Genomic DNA, 26,696 nt, shown 5'->3' with positions numbered 1-26,696 from the left:
GGCTATAGTCAAGGCTTTGCATCCTATACCTACATGGACAATAAAATGTACTCTCTCTGGTTACCTAAGGGAGCTGCTGCTCTCTCCACCACCACTGGTGGCAGTTCCGATATCAGGTCATATTTATTGACATCTTGATTTTTGGCTTTGTGAATTTTTCTCACTCTCTTTTGAGCTGAGTTCTATCTTTAAAACGATACTGGTTGTATTTTAGTCAGCATTTCTAGTTTTTGTAGTGCGATGGTTTTCAAATAATCTATTTCACAATATCACTTTTCAAGTAAGTTTGAAAATGCTAGAAACTAAACTTATCCTTGGAGATTCACATGATCAGCCTATTAAAGGTCACCAATTTAAATATTACTCAATCATAAAACCCTTTTTGGTATATTATACACAAAGGCCTCCCTGACTTGGGTTTGGCCATAAATCACCACTTCATTTACATATTATGAATGAGGCAGTTGTCCCCCTCCGCCGCTAAGAATAATCACGGGCTGCTTTTTGAAGTCACTATCTTTTTTTTTTTTTTTAAACATAGGGTCTTGCTCTGTCATCCAGACTGGTGTGGAGAGGCATAATCACTGCTCACTGCAGCCTCAACCTCCCCAGGCTCAGGCAATCCTCCCTCCTCAGCTTCTCAAGTAGCTGGGACTTCAGGCAGGCACCACCATGCCCGGCTAATTTTTGTATCCCTTGTAGAGACGGAGTTTCGTCATGTTGCCCAGGCTGGTCTCGCACTCCTGAGCTCAAACGATCCACCCACCTTGGCCTTCCAAAGTGCTGGGATCACAGGCGTGAGCCACTGTGCCCAGCCTACTGATTGGGATATCAAAGATATTGAAATGAGAAAAAGCTCATGGAAAGATTAGTAAGAAACTGTGCCTCCATCACTCCCGCATAAGAAAATGAGGGCAAGAATCTACCATGATGGCTTAGTAAAGACATTCTCCTTGAGATCAGTGCTAACCTCTGTTTCCACACACGTTGCTTAAAGGTTGCTTGTGTGTGCCCAAGGGGTCCCACACCCACCTCAGCCTCCGCAGCCCCAAATGTAGCCCTCCTGGTCACACATACCATCTACACCCTCAGCCCAGGTCAGATTCCTTTTTATAAACTCATACAGCATTTGTTAACTTTTCCACTTGTAGGCCGGGCGCGGTGGCTCACGCCTGTAATCCCAGCACTTTGGGAGGCCGAGGCGGGCGGATCACAAGGTCAGGAGATCGAGACCACGGTGAAACCCCGTCTCTACTAAAAATACAAAAAATTAGCCGGGCGCGGTTGTGGGCGCCTGTAGTCCCAGCTACTTGGGAGGCTGAGGCAGGAGAATGGCGTGAACCTGGGAGGCGGTGCTTGCAGTGAGCCGAGATCGCGCCACTGCACTCCAGCCTGGGCGACAGAGCGAGACTCCGTCTCAAAAAAAAAAAAAAAAAACTTTCCCACTTGTAACTTGTTTCCTGCTAATATTCACCTTCCCAAGTAAAATACAAACTCCATGAAATGACAATTTTCAGTTTGAAAACTCTGGTACCTTGAAGAGCCACAGTGGTCAAGTCCAGCAGGAAGATCGCCAGCCCTGAGGCCATAGGTACTCTGTCCTCTCCTGCCATATGTGCATTTATACTATGTCCCAGGAGCTTACTCTATAGAAGGTCCTAGGCTTACAAAGTGGGGCAAGAAAAAGTCATTGTGGCACGAGATTGCTAGCTCTCAAGTTCCCTTTGTTCTTAAGCACACAGCAAGATTACACATCTTAGTCTTCCTTTCAGTTAGGCATGACCCTGTGAATAAGTTCTCTCACAGGAAATGTGAACATAAATGACACATGCGCGGCAGCCTCGCTTTAACATCTCTCAGCAATGTTCCTCCATCTCTTACTCCTTCTGACTGACTGGGATGGAAATGATCACAGCCACCTTAGCAGTCACGTTTTTTTGTTGTTGTTTGTTTTAACACGGAGTCTCGCACTGTCGCAGAGGCTGGAGTGCAATGGCATGATCTTGGCTCACTGCAATCTCCGCCTCCCGAGTTCAAGCAATTCTCCTGCCTCAGCCTCCTGAGTAGCTGGGATTATAGGTACCTGCCACTACGGCTGGCTAATTTTTGTATTTTTAGTAGAGATAGGGTTTCACCACATTACTGAGGCTGGTCTCGAACTCCTGACCTCAGGTGATCCACCTGCCTCGGCCTCCCAAAGTGTTGGGATTACAGGTGTGAGCCACCATGCCCAGCCCAGCAGCCACACGTTAAACGGCAAAGCCTCCCTTGACCTTGAGGCCCAGAAAAACCTCCATAGGACAGAGCCTGCCTGGGATGCCTGGCCTGGCCTCTGTGAATCAGTAATACGATTCTTGTTCTTAAAGCCCCCGAGATTTGGGGGATCTGTTAGTACAGCCTGGGCTACTGTAACACAGTTATCAATATCAAGAAGCTCACATGTTCTAAGAAAGAATTTCTATTATTGTGAAATATGTTCCAAAGAGCATTCAAGACTAGAGCAAAGCAGGAGGTTAAATTTGTAATTCAGTGTTGCTGGCTTGAAAGCTGCAAGTTTTGCTATAGGCAACCATGAATAACCAAAGTCATCTAGGCAGACAGCATGACAGACATTTTTCTCTGTACAGGCAAATAAGCATTCTGAGCCAGTATCTCTGAGGGAGGGCCTTGGTGGTATGCAGGTTTAATAACTGTCTTCTCACTATACACATCCCCACCACCTTCCAGAAGACAAAAATCAAATCTCCATTGTTTCGGTCTCTGAGGGTGTTTCAAGGACTCACCTTACCTCCTTGATGTTTTTCCACTATAGTGGTGGTGAGCGTTAGGTGTAGAAGGGAGTTTTCTGAAAGCCCCAAGGACAAGGCCAATCCACAGTGTCTTGGGGGATTAGCAGCATCCTTTGCCATCTGGCTACCCCAAGACCTCAGGATAGAGGGAGACCCCAGAGGTTTCTGAAGGCAACACAGTGGCTGGAAGGGCCTTGGATCTTTGGACCCAGTCTTGGTTTTGTGCACTTTCCAGAGCAACTAAAAGGCACGTGGTCTGAGTTTCACCGAGTCAGGAAGGGAGAAAGAGAGAGAATGAATGAACAGACTAGATGGAGGATGGACACGAAGGAAAATTTTTTTTAACAAATTAATATTTTTTGCTGCCTAGGCAAAGGTTTTTGTGAAAACACTTGTATGAAAAGCAATACACCATTTGTTTTTACTTATTAATCACTATCATTAGGTTTTGATGCAAATGGGAATTTACAATAAAATGAAACAAATAGGATCGGGGATTATATACAATACTGTGATCAAGTGATTTGTGATTCAGGCAATGTACTACTTGAAACACGTATCTGGATTTCTCATTCCAATTGCTGCAGATGCTATTTAAGGAAGCAAAAAATACAGAAAGAAAAATAATTAGGTTCATTAGGCTAAGACTAATACAAATAATATAAACAACACATTTATAACATACTGCATTGCAAATAAGCAATGTTTTTAGTATAAAAATTGCATTTCCACAAAGAGGCTAATAACAAATATGATTAAACTACTTCAGAAACACGTCAAAGTTGTATGAGTCACACATATATAGCGTCACAGTCTACATAAAGCTTTACTGAGAATAAGCCATGTGAAGGCCATGTCCTGGGCTGAAGCGATCAAAGGGCTTTTCAACTGAAGCTCTTGCTTCCGGAAAGCTGTTCAAAAAGCTGCCCCATCAGGTTCAGCAGGCTTGATGACTCCAAATTTGGCTTTTTAAGACAAGCTAAAATCTCCTCCAGAGAATCAAAGTGTAGGACTGAGGTAAAGAGATATTACACAAGAAGGAACTTTTCTGTTGGCATAAGAGATTTGAATGAATTCTTCCAAAAATGCTGGTACATCTGACAGGATGGGTCAACCACATATTCATAATTTAACTGACAGAAGTAACACTGCAACACCAAGATGAAAGACAGATAGCCTATTGACACGAGCAAGACAACCAATCTCCCTCTTCTTTCTCTCACTTCATACTAAAGATTTTATGCTGCAATCTCAGGTTTACCCTAGCTTTTCCACCTTTTCTTAAAATTTATTTTTCTCTGGACTTTTAATGTTTCCATCCTATAAAAGAACATACCAGCTCCACTACTGATACATTTGGTAATAAAAAGTCACATGGTAAGTACTTGCCTTAAAAATGACTTTTATCATCTACCCCATAGGTGTTTTTACAGGATGCAGGTTCTGTAGACTGACATATTCCCAAATCATATCAGGATATCACAGCTGTCAACAAGGAATTTTGGCCATAAAAAGTCAAATTTTGGCTTTTTCCACGATCAAAAGCCAACTCAGCTGAAGCTTATCTATTTTCTACTTTAGTAGTTATTTTGAATGTATACAGTTAAAGAGGCCTGTGGCTTACAGACAGGGATTCTATGCACAAGATGAGCTTGTAAGTATGTGCCCATGCAGTGCAACAGTGCCCTGTGCACTGTTGAACCCAACAGGCCCGCACCTCATCCCATCCAATGACTATACTTCAAAGGGAAAGAAAGATGTGGATTGCCTGTATGGTGCTTCAGTATGAGATCTCTGAGCAAGCTGGGTTGGTTTAGCAGATCTAGCAAGAGATAAATAATAAGAGAAACCAACATAAAGGTAATCAGAAGTTTCAAACTTTCCTTTTAATTGAGGAAGAGGCACCCTGCTCCAACTCCCCAAATATAAAGCACTGCATATTCCCATTCCAAAACCAGTTACCTGCATTGCATTCACCTAATTTTAATTTACATAAAATACCATTCTGTGACTAAATAACTGGTATTGCAATAGAGGGAAGCATGATTTTAATTTTTTTTTTTAGATTTTAAAAATCAAAATCATGTTTCCATGCACTTGAGTTCTGAATCAAATATATTATCTACAGAAAAAACTCACAAACTCTTATAGAAATGTTCATATAATTTTAAGCTTAAATTATTTTAGGTTGCTCTTCTCCTTTAGTTTTACATTCATTAAGTATTGAAAACAAACCTAAAATATTCAAGTGGAAAGACATTAAATTAGTTATACTTATCACGTCACTTGGGAAAAAACCCATCTTTGCCATGATGTTAAAAAAGGGAAAATCAGGAAAAATGGTTCCCATAGATATTTAAAGTTTTAATGGGTCCTCTTCTCCAAGATGTTTTTTCCTCACCCTTCAATTTTTTTTTTTTAAAGTACTGCTGAGCAAGAAAATACATTTTCTGCCAGGCATGGTGGCTCACGCCTGTAATCCCAGCATTTTGGGAGGCTGAGGCGGGTGGATCACCTGAGGTCAGGAGTTCAAGACCAGTCTGACCAACATGGCGAAACCCCATCTCTATTAAAAATACAAGATTAGCCAGGCACAGTGGCACATGCCTGTAATCCCAGCTACCTGGGAGGCTGGGGCAGGAGAATCCCTTGAACTAGGGAGGCGGAGGTTGCAGTAAGCCAAGATTGTGCCATTGCAGCCTAGGCAACAAGAGTGAAACTCCATCTCAAAAAAAAAAAAAAAAAAGAAAATATATTTTTCTTATTATATAATTAGATATTGGTGAAATATCCCTTATCTAAAATGTGTGGGACCAGAAGTGTTTCAAATATTTTTGGATTTGGGGATTTTTGTATATATATAAGGAGGTATCTTGGGAGTACACCCAAGTCTAAACACAAAATTCATTCATTTTTTATATACACTTTATATAACACAGCTTGAAGGTAATTTTAACCAATATTTTTAAGAATCTTGTGCATGGAACAAAGTTTTGATTGCACCGTAACTGCCACCTGTCAAATGAGGTCAGGTGTAAAGTTTTCTACTTCTGACAAAATGTTGAAACTCAAAAAGTTTAAGATTTTGGAGCATTTGGGGTTTTGGATTGTTGGATCAGGAATGTTCAACCTGTACTATTTGGGGTTCAGTTGGAAACTGGCTTTACATTTTTAAAAGCCAGTGTAGACTGTATTTCTGCCCTTCCTCCCCTCTAGTCAAATACTCCACTTAAAAAATGAATATTTCAGTTTGAGGGGGAGGCATTATATAGAAAAGCCAAACTATAAAATCATTCTTATTCCATAATACCTCTGAACCTGAGTTTACTGTTCTTTGAACACTCTGTTTCAGCTAATTATAAGAGAAAGAAATCCAGTGACACGAGGGCAGCCAGGCCCTGCTCTGCTCTGATCCAGAAAAGCTTCCTGATGTCAGGGAGATGGAACTGCCACCATCAGAACCATGGCACTTTGGGTGAAGGTGTGTCAGCGACCAAGGGGGCAGGAAATGGGCAGTGACTAAGGCGGCAGGAAATAGGCAGGCACATGGTAAGGTTCTCCCAGCCCATCAGCCCAGTGATGGCCTTGAACTTGAAGCTGCACTACTGTCTGAAAAGCACAGTTACTGGTGACTCTTAACAAACTTCACCATACTGGGGAAGAAGACTGTCAAGTAACTGAATTGGAAAGATGAAAAAGAGCCATCTCTAAAAATTGATGCTGTCAGAAGAACAACCTCCTTTGTGCAAGTCTTGCAACATCCTCATTCAACCACTGGAGGGCAGAGTTTCAGAATCTCCCCCACAGTGAGCTCCTTGCTCACAGTTAATACAAGGAAAGGGTTATCTAAACAGCCAGATAGAAATATACTGCATGTTCCTTTCTAAAGATGACAGAAACTTTTAGAATTTCTTAAACCTGTACTCATTATTCTGCCTGGATCCAAGGGGCATAGAATCAACTTTAGGCATCTTTCATATGCTTGGAATCTAATTTCATGAATTTATTCTAACACATAAATCAGGTAAGAGAGAAGTAGATGGATAGATTTTTTTCAAAAGAAATTAGCCTCCCTGGGTACTTAAAGTAGACTGAGTATTGAGAGATTTACAAAGATATAATCTTTGGAAGATTACAGAAGATGGAAACAAAATCAAATCTTTCACTTTCAGATACTGGAATTCATTAATTCTTTCACCAAAAGCACATCACCGAAGGAAAATCAGAAGTGGTTTTTTAGTTATTATTACAGTAGTTCAAGACCCAGGGAACACCTTGAGATGAAAACAAAACAAAACAATATTCAACTTTTCTTCACAAGACTACTTTGTACTGGCAAGACTTAGAGGACTTCTGGCTTGAAAAATATTGCTAAGAAAACTTAAAAACAACAACAACAACTACTACTATATTTTGGACAAAACAATTTTTTTTTAATCTGTCTTGTAAAATCCTTACTTCCTTTTGAGTCTCTGATGGCTACATTTCATTTGAGATGTTTGGCAGTCACAGCTTCATGGGTTATGGATACTGATTATCTAAACCCTTAGGTCAGAATAAACAAACACAGTTCATGTAAACCTGGCTGCTACTGGAGTCCTCTGACCAAGAGATAATTGTGAAGAGTGTGGAGAGCCTGAATGCCCATGGTGGAAAAGACGGAAAAATTATAGGTAAGAAATAAAACACAAGAGATTCAGACAGCTGGGATGACTTCTGAGCTGCTCTCTATACCTAAGACCCTTTCAATTTCTAGCTGTAAAAGATTTTTCATGCACTGTGGTGCCAGATGTTTCTTGCAATTTGAGAAAAATAAATACTTTACACAAGAAAAGGAAGCAAGGCTTCTACGCTACACTTTTGAGGATGCTCAGGAGCCAAGGCTCCTGCTTGGCTTTCATTTCACAGGGCCTGTAGCCTTGTCTCTAGAAGGTGCTAATTAGGGCTGGAAGTGGCCTCCTCTGGTCAAGACTCTCTGACCCCCAAGTAAATGAACTTGTTACCATCCCAGTCCCCAAACAGATCCCAACATTACGTTTGTTTTTCTATATCCTGATTGTCACACCTGAAAGACTCTCCTTAGTATACACGAGGCTTACTGCCATGAGACCAAATGACTAGAGAGCATCTTTTAAGAGAGAAGCTTGCTCATTCAGGAAAAATTAAGGATTTGGTACAAACTGCAGGCCAGAGGAAAGCTGACATCTTGTTTTGGTGTGTATTCTTGAAAACGTGTCATTAAATCTACAGTCCCTTGTCGGCATGCTGACTTTTACGCTGCCTCAAGGAGTCTTCCACCACCTCTGTGTCAGCTGGGCAGGGCTTCTCAGAGACGCCTTCTTCAGCCTCCTCAGGCTCTACTTCCTCCCGGGTCACACTGTCCTCTCCTGGGGGCCCCTGGTCATTGGCCTCACTTCTCTCCTCATCCACACCAGCAGCCAGGTTGTCCTCCTCCTCTTCTTCCTCTGCTTCATCCTCGTCGCCAAGATCTTCTTTCTCTTCTTCATCATCTACAAGGCTGTCTTTGTTTTCTTCTTCATTTGAATCATCTTTTTCCTCCTCTGCATCCTGCAACTGTTCAGCCCTATGAGCCTCCTCTGACCTCCCATTCTGCTCTGTGGAGGGAAGAAAGAGGAATATCCTCTGAATAAACAATGGTAATTCAGTAATCAATTGAGTGTGTTTAGCTGTGAAATAAAAATAGAGGGTAAGTGACAGTTTTTTCTATCTTGAAGCTATGGTCACAGAGGACAGATTCTCTGGTTGGCATCCTGGCCCCATTTAGGGCTTCTCCATCTGTCTCTGGAGATTTCATGGACCATAATGACTTCAGCAGGGCATGTGGGCAGCAAGGGCAAAATTTCCTTTACGCTCTGTATATTGTGTCTTGTAGAAAGCTCAGTGACTCTATCGGTCATGGTGATTGGTTCAGAGACGTGACAAGCTAAGCCACTCAAAGTACTCCCCAGGAGTTCTGGGTCAGAGTCAGGAGAAAAAGCCTCTTTTTCTTCAGGGATTTTTAAACAGAGAAAGTGTGCAAGGACTGTCAACAGCTCTTATGAATAAGCCACACAGAAAGAGAAACCTAACATCACTCGGGCCATGCTTAAAGCTAGAATGTCCCTGGGCTTTTCAGTTATGTGAGCTAATAAATTTTCATTTGTTTTCCTAAAATGTTTGATATTGGGTTTCTATTACTTTTAAGAATTCTAAGAATATATTTTCAAATTATCTATGGAAGTCTCAAAGCCTCAAAAACTTCAAGAACTAAAAAGAAACATGAGCTTATTTAAACTCCCACATAAAATTCAACAATTACAAAGTCTCATGAACATCTTTATGCAGTCTCAGAAATAGTCTGGAATAAAGACATGCAAATCCAGGGGCACCTGGCCCCAGAAGAAGTGTGCAGCAGTGCAATGATTTGGGAAAACTGCTTTTAAAGGACTTAGGAGAGTTACTAGCACACAGCAGACTCAATATATATTGAGTTTCCCTTCTTCCCTTCTAGTTCTAGTTAGAATAAAGGAAAATATGATACTGATTAATGAAGTGCACACACTTAAAAAGAAAAAGCAATTGCCAAAATGAAATATTTCCTAATTTAAGAAAGGGAGAAAAATAATTTTTGTTCAAATCTACCTAGAAAACATATTTTAAGAAATCTGGTAGTGATGATGTGGTCACCTAGTAAATCACAGAGAAAACCCACTGTCTATATGAGCACAAAAAGGCACATCACAGAATTCCAAAAACACTCTAGATCACAGGAGCTTATGGTACTTACCAGAACGCTCAGATAAATGCCTTGGAAGTGGCACATAGAAACATTCTGATATTACCACCAAGACCTGGAGGGAAAAAAGTGATTTTACAGTGAATAGATAGGACATTTATTACCAAAGGGCCTCAAAATTAGGCCTTGCTTCTATAATCAGATATTCTTAGACTAATAATTAGCAGCTAGTCAAAAGTCTGCACAAGAGACAAGGATATAATTAAGAATTTCCTACTTTTCAAATGTGACATAATACAGGAAAATATTAATTTAGAAAGTGGTCACAAAGCCAAAAGTCTACAGAGGACCCACTATAAATAGATGAACCAAGCAGGTGTAAGAAGACAGACACTATGAATCAAGTCTTTTTAAATACGCTATTCTGGACAACCAAACCACTCTTTATATAGGCTGCCCCTCACCAATGGGTAACCCGTGACTGAGTGGAAGAACATTTCACAAATATTACAGCCAGCTGTGGGTGGGGAAGGACTGAGGACGACTTTGAAGGAGGGGGCGTTTAATGCCCTGGGCAGTCAGGAGAGAACAGCAGCACTGCCTGGCTGCTCTAAGCTAAACCAAGTTGGATTTCCATGGGGGGATCTTGGATCCAGAGAAAGCCCTGAATGCCAAACTGAGGAGACCCAGGAGGTGGGGCAATGAGTTGCAGGAAGGCTTGGTGGGTTGGGGAACAATAAGCTCTAAGCCATTAAATCAATTTGAACAACAACGAGAAAAAAACATTCATTCTGAAATGATTCCGGTTTGAAAACCTTACCTTTTAATGTGATAGTTATATGTTTACTGGCTATTCCAGGATACATTTTTTTTCTGACTTTTCTTTTTTATTTATAATTGACACACAGTAACTATATATACGGATGGGGTACAATGTGATGTTTCAATGCATGTATATACAGTATAATGATCAAATCAGGTTAATTACCATATCCAGCACCTTAATTTATCCTACTCTTCTATTCTGGAAAATTGTACATTCAACAATTTTATCTCAGGTTTAGTCTATCTAACTTAGTCATTTAATTTGGACTCAGTTGGTGAGGTTACAAAAAAAAAAAAAAATTTAGATCCTAGCTTCCCAACAGGCATGTCATCCTTCAAGGAGTCTGGGCCATTCAGAGCCAGCCTCAGGCAGCTTTGACCCTCAGTATACCTTTACCCTGGCATGCTACATAAATATTCCCTATGTGGCTAAGATATGAAAACAATTGAGAAACACTTCTGTATCATCCTACAAGTTAACAAAAATGTCATTCTGGAATAGATGATTTAAAATGGGATAAGAATGCAGCTGTTTCAAATTGTATAACTCTCACAAAACAGAAGTTGAAAGTACATAAGAAATTAAACGTTACTAAAGGCAAAAATTCTAGCAGTTGTGTGTTTACTTTAATATACTTAACAGTTATAGAAAAGGCATTGTATGTGTGTGTGTATATATAAAGAGAGAGAGGGTTTTTTTTTTTTTTTTTGGAGACAGGGTCTAGTTCTGTCACCCAGGCTGGAGTATAGTGGCAAGCCTCGAACTCCTGGGCTCAAGTGATCCTCCCAACTCAGCCTCCCAAGTAGCTGGGCCTACAGGTGTGTGCCACCATGCAAGGCTAATTTTTGTATTTTTTGTAGAGACAGGGTTTTACCATGTTGCCCAGGCTGGTCTCAAACTCCTGGGCTCAAATGATCCACCTGCCTCGGCCTCCCAGAGTGTCAGGATTACAGGCCTCAGCCACTGTGCCCAGCCTGAAACAGGCACTTTGAACACAGATATGTGTTTGTTATTTTTTGGAAACTTATTAACAATTAATATATGAATCTTTTTAAATTTATGATTCGTATGCTTTGAAATTATTATTTTGTTAAAAAAGTTAATAATATTTTGTTAAAGTTATTTTCTTATTAAGGAAGGGTAGTCTATTAATCACTTAATCACTCGAACAGGCTAGAATCACTCTCTCCTTACTTCAGGCCAAGCCTCCAATAACCTTTCTGCACTGATTATCTGAATCTAGGTTTCCAAAGGAATCCAAGGTGTAGGCAGGCAGGCCTGACTCAATTTCATGGACTCGAAGTCAACATCGAAAATAATATTCTAAAACTCTAAGTAGTCTTCCAACAAGTTCACAAACAACCTACATTCCCTATAACTCCATCATTGATTCGCCTGGGACCTCATACCGTTCCCCCTACAAGAACCTCACACTACGGTAGCCCCAAAACACACTGCTAGAAAAATCTAGCATCAGACAACAGATGGGAGAAGCACAGACAATCACATTCTATTTATATCCAGTGTCGAATCCCTTTAGACGAGAGCAATGGGGACATGTTAATTAGCAAAAAGATTAATGCAACAGAACAGAACATACCCAGGACCTAATGAAGGACATATACAGATATCTAAGTAAGTCCCATTCCTATCCCTGAAGTTAAACATCAGGAGCCAAGTTTCAAAGATAAGCCATGATATGTATTAAGCATGTTCTTGGAAAAGTCAAATCGAGCCTCTTTGGCCTCTTGGAGTTATGACTTACTATAAGTCAATTGTTAACATTTTAAGCTTATTTTTAAAAAGAACTTGCTGAAGAGTCAAAATTCATTATAAAATATAAGGATAGACTTTAAGATAATCTTACCTTAAAGTCTGTTCTTTGACATAAATTTTTAGTAATGGTCAATTATTCCCATTATAGTGTTTAGGAACTATGTGATTAGTATACAGTATAAAGGATTTTTAAAATTTTTTGGTTTAGTTAGGGTTTAAAATGCAGTCAAACTAATCAAGATTAGGTTAAGAGAAAGAAAAAAATAATAAAAAGTACAACATGCTAAACATTTATAGTTGCCTATATAGTTAGATAAATAAATTTATTATTCAACTCTTGCCTGAAATACCTGGGGAGAAAATACACAGATATATACTGCATACTGATTTTCATGCCCAAAGAATAACTGTGTTGTTTTAACTACATTATCTATCTCAGGAAAACCAGAGTGTATGCATAAGCAGCTAGTCAGGATTAGTTTAACTGGAGGATAAGAACAACAACAACAAAAATCTTGCATCTACCCAAGGAACAAATTCAAAACACTGGCCTTATCACTACAGTGTTCTAATTAAGTAGGCAACGTGTGAAATCACAGCTGACTCAGTTGTCATAGAAACTATCAATTCAAGTACGGTCTCTCTCTTTTTTTTTTAATCACTGTCAAACTATCAATTCAAGTACGGTCTCTCTCTTTTTTTTTTAATCACTGTCTATAGTCTAGGCAGTACACATCTTCAAAATACTTAAAGGATAAGATTAGAAGAGTTTAATAAATTTTCTATTATATCTCACATTACCGTTGAAAGCAGTCTCAAACAAGCAAATGCTATTTAACTACTTAGATTACACAAAATACTATTTTTATGTGCTTTTTCTTTCTTGGTTGCCTTTTAGTTGTACATGAAATCCATTTTGCCTTAAAGATAGAAAAAGGTTTGGTATTATCTCTTACCAGACCCATAAAAAGGCCAAAAACCAAGGTGGCTATGACGAAAAAGACATAAGAACACCAAGCAGGAATTCCAAGGGTCACTGTGAAATAGTTGTGAAGATGCTGGAATCAGAAGAAAAAAAAATATTAATTTTTAAGAGAACCAAAAATATTTCAATCTCCCTCTCTAGCTGTTCTTTTTACATACATAGGTTTATATATCTAAATGATTCTTAAAGAACAAGTCAATTTTATAATATTGGGAAACAGAGTAGTAATCAAAGTCATTACTGAAAAAAAAAAACAGTTATACTTGCTTAGAGGTCATAATCTGGATAGAATTCTGGTAGAATCATTTTGATAGTCCTTTCTTCCACCATGATGGATGCTTTTGGCCCTCCTCCCCTAATAATTATATACATCTCAATGTTTACTTATAATAGGGCATTCATTAAAAAATTAAACTGTTTGGGCCTCTGACTTTTTAGTAAAACTAAATTATGACTTACAGAACGTCAACCATTTAAAATGTCTCCATACCTCTTTTTTCTAATCAGACTCTCATTGCTCTACACCTATTCATCCTTTCAAAGTTTAGTAAATTACCAGAAAACATAAAATGTAACAGTAGACAGAAGAATCAGTTTTTCCGGTTAATTTATTACGAGTAAATGAGATTCCAGCAGTCTTTGAATAGAGTGTACATCCCTTCATGCTTACTGTTCCCTAAGACTCTATTTGATGACAAACACTCTAAAAATAAGGGACATAATCATAGCTAGAAATTATTTACATGCTAAATCATACAGAAATTAACAGATATGAACTTGCTATTTCAAAGTCAAAACATCAAAGTCTACTTAGATGTAGAGTTGCAGGAGCCATGCTTCCTCACAATGACTCAGTCATTGGTTTAAGACTCTGACAGCTTCAAAAATGGCCATTAACTAAAATTCAAGCACAGGATGATATGGCTCCAAATACCATCAGCAAGCAAGGTAATGACAATGACTTGCCTAGAACCAGTAAGACTGATGAAAATGAGTCCAAGTTTCTATTTTAATTTCCTATTTCTCAAAATCTAAATCATTCCCATTGGTTTCTTAGCTTACATCAATGTAATTAATTAACATATTTTATTCTGGCTTAATTTGGAATGATAAATAAAGAAAAAAAGCTTGTAAACTGATTTAGCATAATCTGAAATATCTCTCTACAATTTCTTATTCAGCAGAAGAGATAGAGCTAAAGACTCAGCAAGTATTTTAAACACTGACACATGGAATCAAAGTGTTCAATCAGTATTTGTTGAATAAGGAAAAGATGCATCAAATGCCTGAGCTGTTTATTCATAGGAAAGGCAAACACACTCTCAAACTGTAACGCTGGCATCTGTCCTCTGTCGATGGCACTGGTCATCAGTGTGTGTTTAACCAGGACAACTGCTTATTAAGAGTAACTTGGCTGGACGCGGTGGGTGACTCACGCCTGTAATCCCAGCACTTTGGGAGGCTGAGGTGGGTGGATCACGAGGTCAGGAGTTCGAGACCAGCCTGACCAATATGGTGAAACCCTGTCTCTACTAAAAATACAAAAATTAGCTGGGCATAGTGGCATGTGCCTGTAATCCTAGCTATTCAGGGGACTGAGGCAGGAGAATCGCTTGAACCCAGGAGGTGGAGGTTGCAGTGGGCTGAGACTATGCCACTGCACTCCAGCCTGGGCGACAGAGCAAGATTTCGTCTCGAAAAAAAAAAAGGTAACTTAGCATTTTACAACTCAGCAAGAAAAAGGCATATTTCAGATATCAAAACATCGTTTCATTCAAACTCTTTTCAATGGAAGTTTTAAAATTTACTGTATAACTTCCTACTTTAGAAAATACTACATATAGGCCGGGCGCGGTGGCTCAAGCCTGTAATCCCAGCACTTTGGGAGGCCGAGGCGGGTGGATCACGAGGTCAGGAGATCGAGACTATCCTGGCTAACATGGTGAAACCCCGTCTCTACTAAAAATACAAAAAACTAGCCGGGCGTGGTGGCGGGCGCCTGTAGTCTCAGCTACTTGGGAGGCTGAGGCGGGAGAATGGCGTAAACCCGGGAGGCGGAGTTTGCAGTGAGCCGAGATCACGCCACTGCACTGCAGCCTGGGAGACACAGCGAGACTCCGTCTCAAAAAAAAAAAAAAAAAAAAAAAAAAAAAAAAAAAAAAAAGAAAATACTACATATTAAACTTATGCTTTTCTCGGGGGACTCAGTATTATCAAGATTGAACCCTAAAATGTGCCAAAGAATTAGAAGATGGTCAAAGTCAATCTGCCTCTGTGCCAACCCATGAATGTATTCTAGAACTTGCTTTATAAGTATCTGCTGATTTATCTTACTCATATGGTTAGGAAAAATAATGTGCAGTTTTAAGTCCTTCTATACAGTATCTCATGCCCTTTCTGCAAAATAAATGATTAATACAACTCTCAAGAAACTTTCTACATTACTTTTTAATTTCATTAAATCATTTGCTTTTGAAGCATTGCATTCTGACTCAAACACTTAGTACTTTCAAAACATCCTCTTATTTTAATAAGCTGCACTTCAGTTTTCTTGTATCAACTTCCTTTTTAAAGGGATTTGAGTTTCTTGGAGAAACTCTGCCATCTTCTGGTCTTTTAGGTCATTATTAGTAATGATTCATTAATCAGGTTGTACTTTCACAAGTACAGATATAAATATTTACCTGTTTACTTTGAGTCTACAACGGCTTTAAAGCCCCTTATAAGTGTTAGGATTAATGGTAACATGTCCTTGAAGTTTTGCTTTATATATGTTTCCAAAGGAATAGCTTATTAAATAAAATCCAATTCAGTTATAGATCACTATGTTTCTGTTTCTTTAATTACTAGGCAAAGGGACAGTTTTCACTTGTGGAAAATACTGATCCTTGTTCAATATTATACATGTTTACCACAAGGAAATATCCCATGCTGTTCACGGAAAATGCACAAAAATGTAACCTGATGGGCATGATACCTTATACTATTGTACTAGATGAATAAGAAAGTATCTTACTCGGGCCGGGCGCGGTGGCTCACACCTGTAATCTGAGCACTTTGGGAGGCCGAGGCGGGTGAATCACGAGGTCAGGAGTTCAAGACCAGCCTGGCCAATATGGTGAAACTCCATCTCTAACAAAAATACAAAAAATTAGCCGGGCATGGTGGTGTGTGCCTGTAGTCCCACCTATTTGGGAGACTGGGGCAGGAGAATTGCTTGAACCCAGGAGGTGGAGGTTGCAGTGAGTTGAGATTGCCCTACTGCACTCCAGCCTGGGTGACAGAGCAAGACTGTCTCAAAAAAAAAAAAAAAAAAGTATCTTACTCTGTTCACTGAAAATGCACTAAAATGTCATCTGATGGGCATGATATCTTTTACTATCATAGTACACGATTAAGTTAGAGCTAATTTTGGCCACATGCATATTTGAGTGAGAAGATGAAATTAAAACATCTTTACAACAGAATAAATGAGAAGAGCATTCTAATCAGTGGTCAGATAGACTTAAGGAAGACAGCCAAGCCAAGGCCTCCATGTATCTGAGGTAGAGCCTTCCCTCCCCAGAAAGGCAAGCAGTCCCGCTGGAAGTCTAAACTGCTGCAGGTTGGATTAAATACTGCTTAGTCACACCCACTCACTCGTCCAGCCCAGTGTTGCAGAGTCTCATTCAAACCTAGGCTGGCCCTGAAGGACAGAGAGCCTTTGGATTTAGAGTTCACCCGTGTCATAGGATATACTCTCTGAGGAGTTCTGGAACAAGCCCTTTATCTCTTTCAGACACAGATCAGAATCCCCAAAGTATCTTCCTTGCAAGGAAACAGCTAGCAAAGACTCTTCAATGATGGCCAACGTTTCACTTCTTTCATGCTTTAGCTCTCAGCACTTGTAACAAAACATAACCTCGCAGCCTCTTGTAGGATCTATGAGAGGTACCTTACAGATAGATGTGCACCACTGTCACTATAACATTCTACAAAACATCCTAAACATTTTTATATGAAAAAAACATTGAGAAGAGACATGCTATGTAAATCACAGAGGAATGTTTTCAAGTTAAAATACACTTTGTTTTTCTGTAGTCTAAATGTTCATAGCTTTTAATTCTTATCATCAGATATTTTAAATAAAGCCTTAAGTCTTCTGTCACATCATTCTAATAAAAAGGAAGGTAGCACCCCTCATACAGATTGTCCTCCCAAGGATGTAGCACATCTTATTTTAGCTAAAATGTGCCATATGCCTACATCCTCTCAAAACAACAGTAACATTTAGGAGAGGGAAGTTACATCCTATATTATCAGTGAACAGCAGAGATTCACCAAATCCAATAAAAAATGCTTTAAATACATTTAAATGCTAAACCTAGTTAGCAAAAGCATATACAGGTTGAGTATCCCTTATCCCAAATGCTTGGGACCAGACATGCTTCAGATTTCTGATTTTTTCAGATTTCTGCATTACACTTACCAGGTGAGCATCACAAATCCAAAAATCGGAAATCCAAAATTCTCCAGTGAGCATTTCCTTTAAGTGTCATGTTGGTTCTCAAACAGTTTCAGATGATGGAGCATTTTGGATTTTGGATTTTTGGATTTGGGGATGCTCAACCTATATGCTGAGCAACTGCCACGGCACCCTATTTTAAGCCTGCTATCAGCACTGGCTAAAAAATTAACAAAAGTAAAAGTATTCCATGTTGCCTATAAAAAGAAGGGAAAAGTAAAATAATAAAGACAACAATGATTAATAAATATAACTAACAAAAAGCAATTATCAAGCACATAACTAGGTACCAGATTCTGCACTAAGTGCTCAAAGGGTTCTAGGAACAAGTCTATGCCAGGAAAAAAATTTAAAAAAAAGGATTCAGGGGCCTAGACACCAGGTGTGAAACAACGTGTTTCTGAAAGAGAAGGATAGTGCCACTCTGTAGCACTGTAGCCAACTGTGAAAAAAGGAAAGACAGAAGACTGGACGGTCTCTCTCCACACTGTGCCACACACAAAACCCAAGGACTTCTAATCCTAACTCTGCCACCAGATTTGGTAGTGATGCTTCCTGACGTTCAATCTTCTGCACGCTGCTTTCATGATATTTACCTCACCTTGTACCATCCATTAGAGTATTAACATTTTTCATTTAGTCACTTTAAGTTGTATACAATTTTAAAGAAATTTTATGTTGCTACTATAATATAAAATCAAAATGGATTTTGTCCTTTGAAGACGTCAACTCTCTGAGAAACTCCTCTAACTATCCCATCTCCTAGGCCTCAGTGACTCCAACTGTGAGATGGGTAAAATGTTGAGACTATCTGTGAGGACAGATATTAACAGCTAATGGGGTAATTACTTCTGTGAGTTTATATAAAAATTAAAATATACAGGTGAATGCCATCATGACTGAATTGGAAAGACAATTTAAATTTAGTGATGGAAAGAACACTGGAGATCATCTATTCTCGTCCACACTGTGTTATGAATGACATATCAAGGATCCCTGGGATTCAGGGTAACAGCAGGAAGCTCACAGGAACTGCCTCATAAGGGACTTTCTCACCTCAAGGATTTACTCAAGCAAGAACATAGGGGAAGTTGGTATAAAGTTAAGAAGGCCAAAGGCAAACTAAACCAACTCCTGAGTTGATAGGATTTCAGCCACGTGAGTGTCTCATCACCAGGGGATCCTAGAACCTTGAGGACCAGCTTTTATCTCCAGAATGTGCGACCTAGCAAGTTAGCTTCACTTCTAAAGCAGAAAGAAACTCAAGCCCCTTAAGGAATCACTAGTTCAGTAGGCTCTGATCTTCTAGATATCTTCTAGATAATCACTAGTTCAACAGGCTCTGATCTTCTAAATACATTATTTTCATTTTTTCATTACAGAAAAAAATAGAAGTTATAGAAAAAAAGGTTTTTAAAAATCATCCATAACTCCAATATCAGAGAAAACTACTGTTGATCTCTTTCTAAGTATTTTCCTATATACACACAAAAACTCCATATAAACATCCATTATACTGTTTTGTTATATTCCCTGTAGAAATACTTACATCTAACCAGCTACCCATCCAGGGAAGATGGATGCTGAGGAAAGACTCATTTCTATCTGTACGTGTATCCGGATATTTCAGTAGGATAAAGAGACTATGCATAGGCATAAACAATCTTGTCTCACTGGCATTAGCCATTCTACATCTTTCCTTCTTCCATCTTTTTAATCTTCTTTCTCTGAGACTTTACACTTTTTTCGTTCCACCTCCCATCCCTAGTCTATCTCTGTCTCACCATGTACAGTTGTTTCTTCTGTTCATTATTAATATATTTGCATTGCAGTTTCATATGATCTAGACATGATTTAAAAAACAATTAAGCTTGCCACAATTATACATTCAACAATGATGTGAGGAACTCTAACTAAAGGAAGAGTCAACTGAATGAGCTAACTGAGCAGGCAGGGCAGTCAGCTGGAAGGATTGGCTGATTAAGTGACTCTATAAAGACAGGAAGGCAAGACCATAACTAAAGGTGGAAGTGGGAACCAGAGACCTGATGGATAGCCAAGGACTGCGTCTCTTTAGGTCAGAGATTATATACCTTGTAAATAAGAGGACAAGAGCCAAATTCTAGAAATACAAGTAGCAAGAGACCTTCCTAGAGATTTGATGAAAGGATGGGGACTTATTTCTAAGAATAAATCACAAAAGTGGGCAAGAGGCTTGGGGAGGCTACATGCTGATACAGAGGGTAGTATCAGATTTCACAAATTATTAAATGTATGTGTAATATACATACACAGACGGAAATCAAAATAATCTAACACTGTATCATTTGCATTATTTTATGTGCAACTCTCTTCCACTCCCCTACATACACACACCCTACAATCAGGACGAATGTTTTAGTGATCCCAATAAATATAAATGGATTAAATTCATCAGTTAATTATTTCTTGCTATATACTTTTTATAATTTACTTAAAACATAATAAAAAGGTTGAAAATAGAAAAATTACTCCATGCAAACACTTATAAAATAATATGGTATTAATACTAGATAAAACTATTTTACAATTACACATTTGTATAATTGTACATTTTACATTCTATATTTTACAATTATAAAATGTAATTATTTGCATGCCAAATTTTAGTTTATCTTATAAAATGATCATTTTTGGTTCCTTTCGGAAATATCTGGAAAGAAATTATAAATATACATTTATATAACACATATATTCTACTTCTCAATCATTAAGAAGAACATATTCATTAGTTATTCAGACATGGATCACATTCTATTCTCCAAATGGCTCTTTCTCTCCAGTTTAATGCATCCACACAGAATACATCTGTGTTGCCCATAGCTGGGCACTGTGTGTACAAAGATAAAACACCCACTCCTGGCCTTGACACACTCTAAATGTTACACATTGTAATCATCTGCATGACATAATGAAAAACTGTAACTCCTTATTTAAACTTATTTATCTAAGCTCCAAATGACAAGCTATATGAGGTCAGAGCCATTATGTATTTTCCCTGCTACCCTCTTTGAAAGTAAAACTTCTCTTTTACAGTCAATGAAGGCCATAATCAGCTTTCATCTAAGCTCTTCTTAACCTGCAGAACAAATTCTACTGCACTTACAGATTTGGTGCTAAAATTTCACAGTCAATGCTGCCTGACAACCATCTATTAAAATTTTTCTGTTGAATTAGACAGTATAATGCTCTATGGCTCAAACAGCTAGCAGGCTACATGATTTTGTCAATCTTTAATATTGACATACTGCAAAAGGCAGAATCTCTTTTCAATTCCCAGTTTGCAATTCAAAATTCTCAGCCCTTGATTAAAGTTCTCACCAATGTTAAGAAAGCAGCAGAAGGAAACCACATGAAACTCAAACTATCTGGAGAGGGCGAAATATTAGTTATTATTTATTGTGATAGACAAATGCCAAAAAAAGTTAAATTTTAACCTGAAAGACTGAAACCAAGTCTTCAATTAGCCTCTGTTGTGAAAAATAACCAAAAAACCTTGTAGTAGGTGTTCTATCTCACAAGGCAGAATATAAATGTAACTGAGAAAGTAGAATACAAAAGGTTTTTCTTAAATGTCTTTCAACATATGTGAATGTGTATGAGCAACAGAAAAAGAATCTTCCCAAACTCGTTGAATATTATGTTCCAAACATGACACCAGAAGCTACAATCCTAGCATAGAAAAGACATACATAGGGAGACTCACTTCTAAGACTTTTTGAAACATTTTGAGCTATATTTAATTCCAGAGCAATTTTGCTCAATCTGGTGGGATTTAGTCCTCCCCTGCAGAGAAGGGGAACAAAAGGTTATGGGACATATTCAACATTATATAATGGTTCAAATATTAAACCTGAATAACAGTTCTAACCCACTGAAATGACTCAGAGAAATTATACAATCACATACAGCAAGGATCTATTACTTAAAGGCCAGATTGTAAATATTACAAGCTTGTGAGCCACAATTCTCTGTCTCTCTGCCACAACTATTCAACTCTACCATTGTAGCATGGAAGCAGTCATAGACAATAGGTAATGAATAAATGTAGCTGTGTTCCAATAAAACTTTATTGACAAAAACAGGTAGCCCATCCACAAGCTAGAGTTTGCTAACCCCTGACATACAGAACTACTTTCAGGCTCAGACAATCTTTCCTATGTAGGGATGCCGATGTGAACATAAGATAAAGTAAAATCACACAAGCTCTTTGCTTGGATGAAAGACTCCATCACTGATCTAAGAAAATAAGACTTTGACACAGTAGTTACAGGTTCCTGTTCAGATTATGCCTTTCTACATGAAGACATTACCAGTGGAAACCCCACATGAGAGTAGTTGTGTGGTGAAATTATAAACGTACTTAGAAATGTTTCTTTTCCTATTGCTTAAAAGCTTTATTTTTATTCTTAACAACCTCTCGGCAAATATAAATGTTTTATTTAAGATTACTTACCCATATCTTGCCAGAGATGCTAAAAAGACCAGCCATTCCAGACATCCTTAAAAAAAATAGAGGAAACAGTGATCATATATTATATATATATATATTAAAAAAAAATGAAAATCAGGTCAGGAGAACTGGTCCTTTTCCCTCCACTTCTTGCTAAATATTGTCCCCTCTCCCAGATTCATATCTGTTCTTGCAGAACTTAGATTCAGTGGCTATCATTTGAATCACTCTGCTGCAAATCTATTCCAATTCCTTGGCCCTTTCTCCCTTCATTGTACCTACCTGGCAAAAATCTCAACCCTGAGCAGCTGAATGTCTCCAGGGAAAAAATATCACATAACCAGATGACAGTTCTTTCTGCTTCATAGTCCCAAGCCTAAGTGGACAGTTAATAATGTCCAGTACTTTAAAAGCTCTAACTAAGATACTAGCTCATTTCCTTTTCCTTCTCTTCAAAACTTGACACATCTTCCCATCCCCATGTACTCTCAGCTAACAAGCACTCCTCATATGTCACTGAAATCAGAAGCCACCACGTGATCTCATCTTCCCACTACCAAATCTGAGCCTGGGGCCCACCTGCATCCACCTTCTCTTGTTATGACAGGTAAAGTCTAACTGTCCTATCACAGTCCAATTCCTCTACTTGTGCCTTGGATCCTATCCATTTGGTCTTATTAGGACTTGGTTCTTTCTCTCATCCTCACTTCCTGCACGAGCAACTTCTCTCTCTCTCTCCTACAACAGTCTCACTGGCATATAAACATGCTCTACTCTCTTCTACCTTTTAAAAAGAGTATCCCTGGACCTCACATGGCCCTCCAGCTTCAAAAACTTTTCCAGAGCACTCTACACATACTGTTTCTTCTTTACTGTATCTTTAATCCATTCAAATCTGGCTTCCACCCTCGCCACTACAGGAACACTGATTGTCAAGGCCATGATGACCTCACCATGCTTCATTCAATGTCCGTGTCTCAGACTTGATCTCCCTTTGCCTCTCAGTAACATGGGACACAAGAGACTACACTCTTCTTGAACGCTCTCATTTGGCTTCTGGAAAATGGCAGCCCTAGTTTTCATGTTGCCTCTTGGGTACTCATTTTCAGTTTCCTTTGGCTGATTTCTCAACACAGGTTCTTAATTTGGGGGTGGCCCATGACTCATCCCCAAGTACTCTTCTCTCTTCCCTTCTTTCTAGGTGTTCCCCTCACCTCAACACTGTCTGTAGGTTTTTGTGCTCCTGAATTCTTCATGGGGGCCCATTACCATGCATCTGATATGCTTCGAATCTGTATCCCCACCCAAATCTTAGGTTCAATTTGTGAGATATGATAGAGTTTCTCTTCAAATAGCCTAATTAATCTTTTAATTCATAGTTATCCACCCCCCACCTCACCTCTTTTTTTCCTTTTCCCTTTCTGCCTTTGTTAAATGACCAGGCTTGCCACAGTACCAGGCATTATCAGTACCAGCTCACATTCCTTTCCTTATTTAAAAAACAAAAACAAACAAACAAAAACTTTCTAACTAACTACAGACACCCCTTCCCCTTTCCGCTCTTTTATGTGCCCACCTTATCTAAAAAAAGTCAAATGTTTAGCCAACGAAAATTATATTACACACCTGACCCAGAATAAAAAAAGGGTACAGGGGCAAGACTTGCATCAAAAATAAAGGCTCTCATGCCCCTTTGTTCAAGTGTGCTCTCATGGCAACTGGCCAAAAAGGCACCCCTTTGTGCAAAAATAAAATTGCTTTGCTAAATATCCTTTGTTCAAGTGTTCAATTTCCTTAAAATTGTAAGTGTTATTCCTAACAAACTGTAATCCCTAATGCTGGAGGTGGGGTCTTGTGGAAAGAGATTGGATCATGGGGGCAGATTCTCATCAATCGTTTAGCACCATCCTCTTGGTGCTGCTCTCTTGATAGTGAGGGAGCTCTCAGGAGATCTGGTTGTTTACCAGTGTGTGGTGCCTCCCCATCCTCCTCTCTTGCTCCTACTCTGGCCATGCGATGTTATGTGCTTCCCCTTCACCTTCCACCATGATTGTAACTTTCCTGAAGCCTCCCCAGAAGCCAAGCAGATGCCAGCATCATCCTTCCGGTACAGCCTGTAGAACCATGAGTCAATTAAACATCTTTTCTTTATAAATTACCCAGTCTCAAGTATTCCTTTATAGCAATGCAAGAATGGACTAATACAGCATCCAATGTGACAGTTCTACAAAGTCTGCATCTCAAACCCAACAAGTTTTATATAGAATCCTTAATTTTCTCTTGCCCAAGGCAATAACAAGTACCAAGATCCATCATGTACTCAAACCAGAAACTTGTAAGTTTTTATTATGAATCCTTCTTCTCCTTCACCTTGGCCAAGCCTACCTTCAAAACATATTTTAAATCCACTCAGCCTCTCCATCCCCACATTCCGACTGCCGCCACCTGACACAAGCTACCACTCTAAGGCTTGACTTGCTTCATCCATTCTTGCCCTTTCCAATCTCCTCTCCTAAGGGTCACCTTCTCCTTGTGTGTGCTGATAACTTCCAACTTCTTTCCTGTGGCCACAGGCCCTGCATGATCTGGCTTCAGCCTGCCCCTCTTATTCAGCTCATCCTACACTCCCTTTCACTATGCTTGACACTGGTCACCATTCTGTTCCTTAGGTACACCAAGCTCCTTTCCAAACTGGGGCTTAGGCATATGCCATACTCATTCCTGGGAATAATCTTCCCTCTGCTCTTTGCCTAAGCTAGTTCTTTCTCTCCTTCAGATCTCACCTAGAGGCCTCCCTTCAGAGAAATGCCTCCTGCTCCCTCCATCTAGAAGAGCAAGTCCATAACCCCATAGCTTTCCCCTGTCTTTGTAAAGTATATTGCTGTGTTTTTTATCCACCCTTATCCAGACTATGATTCTCTGTACCTGTGGTGAATGTCTGTTTGTTCAGTGTTGAATACCCAGCACCTAGAAAAGTATCTGGCTAAATCAGTACTCAAATGGTTATAGAATGAAATGCGAGAGAGGAGTTGTTTTTAGAGTAAGCTATGTGTTTCCTTAATATTAATATAGATGCCACTAGATGATTTACTCCTGAAATATTGCTTGATTTGCTCCTTTTTCAGTAGGGAAATTTCTTACACTTGTATTTACTAATATAAAATTATCTATATATATGACAATCCATTCAAAATTAAAACCAACTATGGAAAAAGTTGTTATGGTTTGGCCTAATCTAGCTCACCAAGTATTATACACTTTGCCGTCAAGGCCAAAGCTATCCCCTGTGGTATTCTGCTAGGCAGCCAACGACTCCACAGGTTTTGTTTTCCACATAATATATAATAGCAATTCCTTCATAAACTACAATTCAATAAAGAGTTATTCTCTGTCTCATCAGATGATGTTGAATACCATATTTTGTAAGGAGAAAAAGAGTCATCGTGGCTTAGTGCAAAAGCTGGAAAACAGGCATTCTGCAACCCACTCAAATCTGGCTACTTAATTCCCAGTGTACTAAAAACCAGCTGAAACATATGTGGGTCACAAAACCAGAAATACTGCATGGGCTAAGCATGGCCATGAGTAATCTGGGTAATTGGAAGTAAATGTGAAGAAAAACAGAGGCTTTTTTGAGATCCACAGGCTATTAACTTAAAACCTCCTGTTTTATTAGTAACATCTTGTCATTAAAAAATTAAGTTACGTTAGAGAAGCTGGGGATTTCCAGCCGGTCAGAGGCTCAACTGATTGCCATTTCTTCTCTAAGATATAATTCTGCAGGTCTTCGAAGATTCCTGGGCCACGATAACGGCGGAATATCCCATCCTTTGCACTATAAATTATGAAAACAAGTAGAAAGCAAATGCATTAAAATAACAGATGTTACCGATAATAAAAGTTAAAATAGCTATTGGCAATACATCTGAACGCCACTTGAATTTTAAATTGACTCAATTGAAAAATATATAGTTAAACATAAATCAGAAAGCATTAATAAGCTTTATTACAAGTGAGAAATTCCAATCTAAAAGCATTAACATTCTATGTTATCACTGTACAATGTGTGACTAAACACAGAGTTCTTGTCAGTGCTTAATATGCCAAGTTACTTTTTATTATTTTTGCTACCAATTACTTTAATTTTTCTCTTACAATAGAAAAACAGCCAGTTATCAAGTTTAAAACATTGTATCCACATTTTCAAATTTATGTCATTCAAGGTCCTCTCCTCAAACATCACCAAAAAACCTCATATGCCCTTCAACCTGCCCTCTCACCTACTTGCCGCAATCAGGGCTCCCAGAGAAGAGTCTAGGCTTGCTGTTTTCTCCTCTTTATGTCTCATTCACTGCTTGGTGCAACTAGGGGATCTGCTTCCAGGACTCCCTTGAAACCACTCATATTGCGGGTCTCCAATGACCCCTAAGTGCTGTATCTATTTGTTTCCTTCACCTGTCACTGGCATTGTGCATTCACTGCTGAATACCACTTCCTTCTTCCTTTTGCTTGGCTTTTACGACAGGAGCTCCCTGGAGTTCTTCCTACTGCTCTGAGCATCCCTTCTTCATTTCCTTTACTCACTGTC

The 26,696-nt window shown here is 39.0% G+C and overlaps 1 protein-coding gene across 3 annotated transcripts in view; it reads right to left on the bottom strand.

Moving 5' to 3' along the window:
* Positions 1 to 3,203: 3,203 nt before the first annotated feature.
* The window catches only part of TMX4 (thioredoxin related transmembrane protein 4), a 43,083-nt gene continuing 19,590 nt past the window's right edge, over positions 3,204 to 26,696 (bottom strand). For 2 of the 3 annotated variants that reach the window (XM_045362525.2, XM_074004808.1), the window contains exons 4-8: positions 25,815 to 25,943; positions 22,112 to 22,157; positions 13,084 to 13,185; positions 9,577 to 9,640; positions 3,204 to 8,404 (exon numbers count right to left, since the gene is read on the bottom strand). In XM_045362525.2, coding sequence (XP_045218460.2) covers positions 8,034 to 8,404; positions 9,577 to 9,640; positions 13,084 to 13,185; positions 22,112 to 22,157; positions 25,815 to 25,943 — 712 coding nt within the window. In that variant the 3' untranslated portion in view covers positions 3,204 to 8,033. The remainder of the gene's footprint in view (positions 8,405 to 9,576; positions 9,641 to 13,083; positions 13,186 to 22,111; positions 22,158 to 25,814; positions 25,944 to 26,696) is intronic. The other variant, XM_065522787.1, reaches the window with a different exon arrangement.

The sequence above is a fragment of the Macaca fascicularis genome, chromosome 10 (assembly GCF_037993035.2).
Source record: "Macaca fascicularis isolate 582-1 chromosome 10, T2T-MFA8v1.1".
NCBI lineage: Eukaryota > Metazoa > Chordata > Mammalia > Primates > Cercopithecidae > Macaca > Macaca fascicularis.
The sequence above is the reverse complement of the archived record's forward strand: the minus strand, read 5'-3'. Positions and strand labels throughout refer to the sequence as shown.